This window comes from Dreissena polymorpha, unplaced genomic scaffold (genome assembly GCF_020536995.1).
Source record: "Dreissena polymorpha isolate Duluth1 unplaced genomic scaffold, UMN_Dpol_1.0 chrUn143, whole genome shotgun sequence".
Lineage (NCBI taxonomy): Eukaryota > Metazoa > Mollusca > Bivalvia > Myida > Dreissenidae > Dreissena > Dreissena polymorpha.
In genome coordinates, this window is record NW_026273457.1 from 5,273 (window position 1) to 15,117 (window position 9,845).

The 9,845-nt window shown below is 35.0% G+C and overlaps 1 protein-coding gene and 2 long non-coding RNA genes across 3 annotated transcripts; 1 reads left to right on the plus strand and 2 right to left on the minus strand.

Annotated features, from left to right (window-relative positions):
* Positions 1-233: 233 nt before the first annotated feature.
* On the plus strand, positions 234-3,066 carry LOC127864145 (uncharacterized). The gene is made up of 2 exons (XM_052403832.1): positions 234-1,307; positions 2,528-3,066. Exons 1-2 carry the CDS (start codon positions 1,212-1,214, stop codon positions 2,891-2,893), a joined length of 462 nt encoding a protein of 153 aa, XP_052259792.1. The 5' UTR covers positions 234-1,211; the 3' UTR covers positions 2,894-3,066.
* Positions 710-2,107, minus strand: LOC127864146 (uncharacterized). Its single transcript, XR_008041520.1, has 2 exons — positions 1,689-2,107; positions 710-1,561 (listed from the first exon to the last, which is right to left on the minus strand). It is a non-coding gene; the product is annotated as an uncharacterized LOC127864146 (long non-coding RNA).
* A 1,254-nt stretch (positions 3,067-4,320) lies between the features above and the next one.
* On the minus strand, positions 4,321-6,979 carry LOC127864147 (uncharacterized). Its single transcript, XR_008041521.1, has 2 exons — positions 5,933-6,979; positions 4,321-5,568 (listed from the first exon to the last, which is right to left on the minus strand). It is a non-coding gene; the product is annotated as an uncharacterized LOC127864147 (long non-coding RNA).
* Between the last annotated feature and the right edge of the window lie 2,866 nt (positions 6,980-9,845).

A 9,845-nucleotide genomic window follows, 5' to 3' on the forward strand; every position in this document is an offset into this window, starting at 1 on the left:
AATAAAACATTGCTATATATAAAGCGCTTTACTTTTGCAAAATTCTACAATAAATAAAGACATATCGTATTTTATTAAGTGCACGTGCTTGACATTATAAAATATTAGTATTTTATTGTAAAACAATCGAAATTTGACCTGAGATTTGATGCAAGTCACAATTTATTTAGCGGCCGGTATTCTGCTCTCGGCCGCTGATGGTGTATTGTAGTTTATACAATTATGATAAGAAACTGTAGCAGGCAACAGGCATCAGGTTGATAAGAAGAACTGATGTATTTATTGAACGCGAATAACATCAACAACTAATAATGTTTTGAAATTATAAATTTGCCCATAATAATTGTATAACATTATTCATCAAGCGCAAAGTGCATTAAACGCTCGCCCGCTGTTGGGTATTTTATATTTAGTAACACCTTAATACCATCATTTTTAAACGGAGAACTCTTTTTGTTAAGTGTACGTGCTTGAAGTAATGTTGCTCTTATTTATATAAGACTACTTGCTATACAGCCAGTGTCATGCGAAAATAGATCTTATTTCAGTAAATAACATTACTTCGGCATTGTAAAATTGCGTATTGTATGATTATAATATATAGACATTTATTTAATGTACTGATATCTAAATCAACTTATGATTTTACCGGTATTATGGCATTGAACGCGTGTATAAAAGGCACATATACTATTCTTATTAAATCATATTAATACTTATACTAATTTAAGTCATCACATAATCAGATTGCGCACTGCGTGTAATCAGATTATCACCTTAAAACGATTCCGATGGATTATTAAATCGAGCTTACTATTCAAATCAGTGATTCCTTGTGGTACAATCAAGCATGGGATAATGGCAGACATACCCATGGCACAGTTCATGATTTATTTTATGTAGCTCACAGCCGAGGATCGAACCAATGGTATCTGATATTTTGAAGCGGATATGTTGCCACTAGGCTATACGAGGTTTCAAGAATGAACATGGGTCAGTTACTCTATCGGTATAGAATCTGACGGTGTTTACAACATGATACAGAAGCATAAATATTACGTATCTGAACATCATTCTTTCATGTTAGTTTGAAAAAGTATGTGTATTTCTAGGTCTTTGATGTGCTGATTTAATTTTATTTGTTTACCTTACAGACTCTGGAAAATGGCCCTGAAGCAGATGAGACGAATTCCACACCAGAAACTGAGGAAATGTCAGATAACCGTTCACCAGACTTGAGTTTCGAGAACGAGGCAGATGGTTTGTTGGTTGAAAGCAGTGCATCACTACTAGACGTATCTCTAAGAGTGAGTTGTTTTATCGTTATACAAAATGTTGTTGAATAAAGATAATTTGAAACAAGATGCGTTTGTGAAACACAATGTCCCCCTAAATAATGTTTGACCTTGAAGGATGACCTTGACCCTTCACCACTCAAAATGTGCAGCTCCATGAGATACACATGCATTTCAAATATAAAATTGCTAGCTTCAATATTGCAGAAGTGACATTACATGAGCAATTTTGACCCATATATTTGACCTTTAAGGATGACCTTGACCTTTCACCACTCAAAATGTGCAGCTCCATGAGATACACGTGCATGCCAAATATCAAGTTGCTATCTTTAATATTGCAAGTGTATTCATAAAATAAGCGATTTGGGCCACATATATTTGACCTCTGACCTTGAAGGATGACCTTGACCTTTCACCACTCAAATTGTGCAGCTCCATGAGATACACATGCATGCCAAATATCAAGTTGCTATCTTCAATATTTCAAAAGTATTAATAAAATAAGCGATTTGGGACAAATATGTTTTACCTCTGACCTTGAAGGATGACCTTGACTTTGACCTTTCACCACTCAAAATGTGCAGCTCCATGAGATACACATGCATGCCAAATATCGAGTTGCTATCTTCAATATTGCAAAAGTATTCATAAAATGAGCAATTTAGGCCACATATATTTGACCTCTGACCTTTCACCACTCAAAATGTGCAGCTCCATGAGATACTCATGCATGCCAAATATCAAGTTGCTATATTCAATATAGCAAAAGTTATTGCAAAATGTTTAAGTTGGCGCAAACCAACCAACCAACAGACCAACCAACAGACAGGGCAAAAACAATATGTCCCCCACTTCTATAGTGGGGGGACATAAAAAAATATTTGTAGTTCAAGGTCGCGGTGTTGTAGTGGATGAGATATCCGCCTAGCGATCGGGTGTTAGTGGGTTCACTCCTTACTTGGGAAGCATTCTAATTATCTCCTCCATGGACACCAAGTACTGGTTCTTCCCAGGAAACCGACTCGATAATGTCCATGTCTGCCTACCATGCTCGAAAGGGCACTTGGCAGTATAAATAGATAGTTGTTTTTCATGCTCTTCCCATTTTTAAAGAAAAAAACTGAAGAAGTTATCAGTTTGGTGATGCCTTAGTAAAATACAGAAAGACCTATAATCTTTACTTCAAACTGCATTTACTTTGCTTGTAAAAATGTATTTATTTATTTCAGCTCCATGACTATGGAAGGTTTACACCAGTACCCGCCATAATCCGTCATCAGTGTGAACAAGTGCAACCGGAGCTGATTTCTGTGGTTACTCAAACCGACGATACGAGAGTTCCCAGAAGTATATCAACCCAGACTTCTACTGAAACGTCGACAGTTGGGATACAAGTGGATCGGCCTAGCTTCACCTTTGAGGATATAAGGGATGATGACGATAAGGTGTTGTTCTACACTGGTATCCCAACTGCTGGAACTTTTGAGTGTTTATTTGATGAGGTCAGTGTTGGAATGAAAGCAGGGTTAGCACGAAAAACCTGTCCCCGGAAAATAAAGTGTGTTTATAAACTGAAAATAGTCATGCTAATATAAACTGGAAAAGTGGCTCCTTAAAACTAGTACAAATTAAGTTTGATAAGAAGCTGAACAAGTGAACTTTGTGAGAAATTCAGTATACAATTTAACTAGAAGTGTTTGACCATTGCATGTATGTATAAGTAATATACTATGTAATTATGTGAATAATACTTAATTTCACATTTTACAGTCAGCTTTCATTTGTGAAAATAAAATTGTTACTGATTATTATTTTCTTGTCTCATATTCCATACAAACATTTTCAGGCAAAAAAAGAAAATTGTGTTTCTGCGTTTGTGTGTTTGTGCCAATATATTTATACATGTTTTCTTGCTTGAAAGCAGTTTTGTAAGACCAAACAAATTATAAGACTGAAATTCTGATAAATATTGTACTGGATTCAAGTTTACATACATTAATTGACACAGAGCGTTGAAAACACAGATTTCTTTTGTATACCTAAGTAAATGTTTGTCTTTAAGGTTTAGTACTGCTACTGAAGACTTAATCAACAGTTAATTTATAATTGGGAGCAATAAACCCGTCAAGAATATTTATGCCCCCGAAGGAGGGCATATAGTGATCAGACTGTCTGTCGGTCTGTCCGTCCGTCACACTTTGCGTTTAGGTTTCGAAAAATCCTCATAACTGCTATGTCGCTTTGGATAGCAATTTCATATTTGGCATGCATGTGTATATGGACAAAGCTTTTCCATACGCACACAAATTTTGACCCCTGTGACCTTGACCTTAAACTAAGGGTCCGCGTTTAGGTTTCGAATATGCATTTAGGTTTCGAAAAAAGCTCATAACTTCTATGTCGCTATAGTGATCGGACTGTCTGTCGGTCTGTCCGTCACACTTTGCGTTTAGGTTTCGAAAAATGCTCATAACTTCTATGTCGCTTCAGATAGCATTTTCATATTTGGCATGCATGTGTATATGGTCAAGGCCTTTCCATATGCACACAAACTTTGACCCCTGTGACCTTGACCTTAAACTTAGGGTCCGTGTTTAGGTTTCGAAATATGCATTTAGGTTTGGGAAAATGCTCATAACTTCTATCAAGCGTATATAGGGGGCATAAGTCATCCTATGGTGACAGCTCTTGTTTAAAACCAAGATTTCTGATACAAGTAGCAACACCTGCAGAGTACTTGTCAGATGTAAAGCAGAAGTCATACCAGCAAAGCTTCCAAGGTGTCTATTAACTCAATGGGGTTCTGAAATGATCTATACTTGGACAAAAAGCATTGTGCACAGATTTTTAATAAGATGCAGCTGTTGATACCTCTGTGTTGATTTTCTTAATTTGGTTCATGCTTGCCACTCATTAATTTCATATCATTTTAACATTTTGAAACAGATTATTATCGTAAACCCTTCGGTTTTTCTCCAAACACAGGTAAGGTAATAAGTGATGGATAATAACATAGCAAAAGTTCTTTTTATGATTTATCATTTTAAGAGCAAATCAATTTAGCGGAATAACAATTGACAATCACGTTGTGATGGTATTAATGAACCGTACACAAATCGTTGAAAAGCATTCTACATGTACTACTGTAAAATTCATAATATGAACAGTTGATAAATATTTATACATTCATACACTTTTATGTACAATATTTATATGCTTTGTAGAGCTAAATGACTATTGAAACATAAAAAAGGAGGGACCTCAATGATGTCCTGTACTGTTGTTACTTAAATTATTTTCTGATCTGGCGTTAACTTTTGTTATTTAACCCTATTCCACTTGGAAGCACAGTGAAAACAGCATAAAACCAGAACAGCATGCTAGTAACTCGCAGTCTGTTCAGGTTTTATACTGTTTGCTGCTCATCAGTATTTAAGGGTTGGAAATGAAGCCTTTAAAACTTAAATTTAGTAATAAAGGTACTTTATTACATTTAACTTTTTAAGGAACTACAAAAGCTTGAAAATACATATTTAAGAAGTAAAGGGTTAATCTCTAGAGAAAAGTGAGACATCAAAATTATAAAAACATATTCTAGGAGCAAGGGTAAGCTTGCGAGAAATTCACAATTGTGATCTTAAATTCATATTTGTTACTATTCTTTAAAGATTGCACTCAATTTCTTTTAAATCTTTCAGTCTCTTGTTTCAGTAAAATTACTTCACCAAAATTGGATGCAGTTACACGTAATTTTCTTTCATCTTCCCAAAGTACGTTCTTTCCCTGACCTCTGGTTAATTTTTCAATACTTTGGCATTCAAGTTCATCCATTTGTAGCATATCCATCATTTTCGACATTTTATCCTTCACAGTTTCACTATTCAGATCTACGCTATCACTAAAGTTATATCCAATTTCTATAAACTTTGGTAATTTCACCTCTTCCTTCTCTTCTACAAAGTTCAAAAGCCATCCAGCTGTTGGGTTGCATATTTTCGAGTTTTGAACGGAAACTGTTCTCATTTACAGAAATCGCAAGAAGTTCTTTTCTGGTGTTATTTTCGACTGGCTCTAATTTTGACTCAAAGGTATGTTTCCGAAATGTAAATTCGCTAGACTTTTTAGGCGTTCGCTTTCTTTTCCGGGGATTATTAAATCTGTCCCACACGCATTTTTTGAGGTTGATCTTAGAGTGCCGTCCTTCTTTTTAGCAGTGAGATCAGAAAGGGCATACATAAATGCACCAATATGGATACATGCTTCTCCGCTCCTGAAAATATATAAACATAATAATTAGACATACTTTCAAACTGCACTTTTTTTTTTGCTCGAGCATCTAAATTTTGATGAAAATTTCCCAGAAACTGGTCCATCCCGAGAATAGCTTGTGACCAGTATATAGATCTATGAAAATGATTGGTATAATGCCGATTCGGGGATCGTAACTACTAGTTCTTCTTGAATGCTCTGAGGGTTTATGAGTACATTCGTACACCTCACAACCCAGAGGGTAAATATAGCTGGGAGTTGGATTATTGCAACTAGGATTGTAACAGAGGCATGTCTCTTGATAAATTATTTATAACCTCGTTTCAATAATGCAAGAACTTATATGAAAAACTGTGTACACTCACCCGGCTGTGCAATTACATTCCGCTGAATGAACCTGTCCAGTGACCTTTGACAGACAGAGCCACACACTGTGATCTGGGTTTTCTTTCACATTTGCACTCGGTAGTGATGGTAATACTTTGCATTTAACAAAACAATGTTCCCATTTGTCACTTATGTCATGGTACAAAATACTGTGTTTATGTCTGTAAACATAATACAATTTTTTGATCTCAATTGTTTTTGTGTGTTCATTTTCAGCACAAAATAATTGTAGATGTCACTATCTATTAATGTAGGAAAGTCCATTAAGTCACTACTCAACGTTTTTAATACATCTGGATGTGGCAGCTTTTCACCGAGTGGCGTAAAAAGTTTTTCTGTTTTCCTTTTTTCATAATTTACTTCCGCATTCCTGTGCAGCTGTCGATCATTTAATCCTAGCTTTTGTACGCCTTTTGTCCTCAAGACAAGTTCATTCTTATTCCCTGACACATAATGATTATGAAATCGTAAATAATCCTTCAATTGTGCAACACTTAATTTGTCAATTTCGATGTCAGACAGATAACGATCGTTTTCTTTCTCATTCGACGCCATTGTTACTGGAAATCAATACTACCCAGCGATTCAATCGCACATTCTCGGCCCTTTCCGTCAAACATCGGATAAGTATTATGATAATCTGCGAGGGGTACCGAATGCCAGCGATTGAGAACCTCCAATTCCGGAGAATACTCAGGGGAGATATGCGACTTTCCGAAAAGGGCTCAGTGGCCTCCCTTATTCTAGAAGATGCCCAAGGGAAGTAACTGCCGTGAGGAGTTTGATCTAAAGTTTGCGAATGGGAGATATAGGCCCGACAATTCGAGTAAAATTACATACGCAAATTTGAATTAAAAAATAGTCATGAGGATGTTAAGCAGCCTTTTATTAAGTGGGTCTTCAACTGTCGGGTCCAAGTGCCCGATAATCGACTTTGGGACCCGACAATCGACTAAAGACCCAACAATACGGCGGTAAAATGGACGTTTGACCCACCATTTTACCCAATCTGAAACTATATATATATATATATATATATATATATATATATATATGTATATATATACGTATGAACTGCCGATTCTTACCGAACCCCGACACAATATCAATAAATATTAACGCAAAACAGCAGACCGTTGTTTGTATTTTATTTTTGGTTAGAAATGTTTGTTCCAAAACTTGCGATGAATGTTACATTACCAACTTAGAGTGATTCTTATAATCCCAAGTATATCTGTTGAATCCGCAGATTATGTTTAGTAGAATTTCAGCCAACGTCAATTCAATACATTTTTAATGAAAGTAGATAATCAATAAATCTTATATAAGTCAAACCGTTCGATTTCCCAATGTTTTCGTATTTGTGCCCTAATATTTTAAAGCATGTTCAAATCTCCACATTAGAACCGACAATACTTATACCGGCTGACTGACCATCTTGACTGACTGACCATTTATACATAACCAGCTATCACACACTAATACAAATACAAACACAACACAATATCTCTAAACGTGTTTGTGCTAGATATTTTAGTGCGAATTGTTTTTATTTCGATCGACACACATTTATTTCAAAACGATATCTGCAACTTTTAATGTTATATTAGCTTCTGTAGTCTGCTGGTTTATTATGCCATCCTCCGTTGTTTGCAAAACGAATTACTATCAATATCAAGGACTAGATGATCTCATTTATGCTGTTTGCCTTATACTTTACCCTGCAATTGTTGTCTGGAAAACGACCTCGTGATCAATTATTGATGACGTATGTCTTCTGACAAACAAATATGAGGCTTTGATCTTGTCTCTGCGTCCGTATTTTTCGCTGGGCGAGCGACCAGTTTGACTGACAATCTTACAAATATAGCTCACGCTATTCAAACCAAAATAAATGTCACGTGACTTATAGCGACTGCCGATGCTGGGGAATAACGAGTCTGGGGTACGTCTTATCAAACATCTTACGACAACAATTTTATTGAGAAGCATAAATGCTACGAAGCAATATCAACAGTTCAATGCTTATTAAAGGGGCCTGTTCACGTTTTGGTAAATTAATAACATTGAATAAAAAGTGTTTCGGAATCTCAAAATTTCGATGTTTGTATGATATTTGTGAGGAATCAGTAATACTGAACATTAACCATGTTCTAAAATATCCATTATATGCATCTTTTGACGATTTAGAAACATGAAAATTATAAAGCGTTGCAGCGCGAAACGATTGAATAATTTGGAGAGTTCGGTTGTTGTCGTTATATTTTGTAAGGTTTGCTTATATAAAGTATAAAATACATCGCTCATTTTATAAGCATGGATGGCCGAGTGGTCTAAGCGATACATATTTCACTCCAGGACTCCAGGGGTCGGTGGTTTGGGCCAGTTGAGGCTTACTTTTTTTCCTTCTTCAATTTTATTCTTGTGTTTTTACTGCAGCTTTTTAGATCCAATGTTTACATTTATCAATATAAAGAATTTATCAATCTAAAGCTTTTAATAACACATTTCAATACATGCAAAACAATGTGAAAAGGCCTCTTTCATGAACCATTTGATTGCAAACTGTTACATTACATTAACTTACGGAACATTTTCAATAAAAATGTTTATTATTTTACCACAGTATTTCGTCCGAGACCCGTCTTAGAACGTCTTTATCGGAGGGTTTAAGGCATATTCTGTATTTTGAAACAGTAATAGAGTAAAATCTATATAAAATGTTTGTTTGGAACTGAGATACTTTGCCTTGTTTTTTGTTATGCTCTTTGCTAATTCGATATACATATTAATTGTGTCTCAAACAATGTATATATGTGAACGTTACATATTTGACTACCGGTTATTTGATTCAACTTTGAATTGAATATTACAATACTTAAGTTTGTTGTAGGTATTGGGAGTCGTATATTGATACATCTTTATTAAGAATTCTTTATTAAGAATTCTTCGTATTATACGCTATTTCGAAAAAATTGATGTTATTGGGCTTTACCCAGGAAGAGACCATCGATACTTGATGTTTACTCGCAAACTGCAAATTATAGTTAATTGTATGACACTAAACATTAACATAACTCATGCTATTAATACCGATTTCAAATAATCACGACTGTGTAAATGAGATATTTGCTAAAGAACCTAATGTATTACTGTTTTCATAGCGATGTACGCACACGGAATCAGTCTTAGACACAAACATTTCGATAGTAATGCTGTTATAATGATAGTTGAGTCTGTCCTCCTTTCTGGCTCAAGATCAGTACTAAATACGTATTATTAAGGCGATGTATAACAGCAGCATTTACAATCCGACACTCGAGGAGTAGTGTATCGTCAAAATCCGCTGCGCCTTATCTGAAAGGAACATCATTTGATACGCGTGCGTTCGGTAACACGATTCAAGGTCGTAATGTGATGATTTTTTTTTAGAAAATAAAGTCAAAATGTTAGTGAACACGAAACAAACAATACAACGACAGGTGAAACACTCGGTGCATTCATATAATTCACGTCAATGTTTACATGACCTTAGACTGACTTGTATTTTGTTTTCCACATGTTTGGCCACTTAAGTGAACGAATCTCTCGAAGAAACATTTGTTTTATTATTTTATATAGATATAGTACCTCTTACACAATGATGTATAAACAAGCTAATGCAGCCATGTGCATTTTGTGTAAAATCTTAACATAGAATTAAACATGTGCATGTGTATAGGTAGGAGTTGCCATTTGTCTATTAAAGTACTTTTATATAAAAAAAAATGTGAAAAAAATTATATTGTTTTTATTAAAAAAAAACGTTAAGGAGGTCTTTATTTTATTATTTCTTGAACTGAACATAAACGAAACTTACTAAAAATGTTGCAATAACAAGGTGTGGTGTTT

What these genes read in the sequence shown, in the direction of transcription:
- LOC127864145 (XM_052403832.1), top strand. Translation starts at nt 1,212, where the DNA reads ATGTCAGATAACCGTTCACCAGACTTGAGTTTCGAGAACGAGGCAGAT. An exon ending in TACTAGACGTATCTCTAAGA is followed by an intron (nt 1,308 to 2,527) that starts GTGAGTTGTTTT and finishes TATTTATTTCAG; the next exon opens with CTCCATGACTATGGAAGGTT.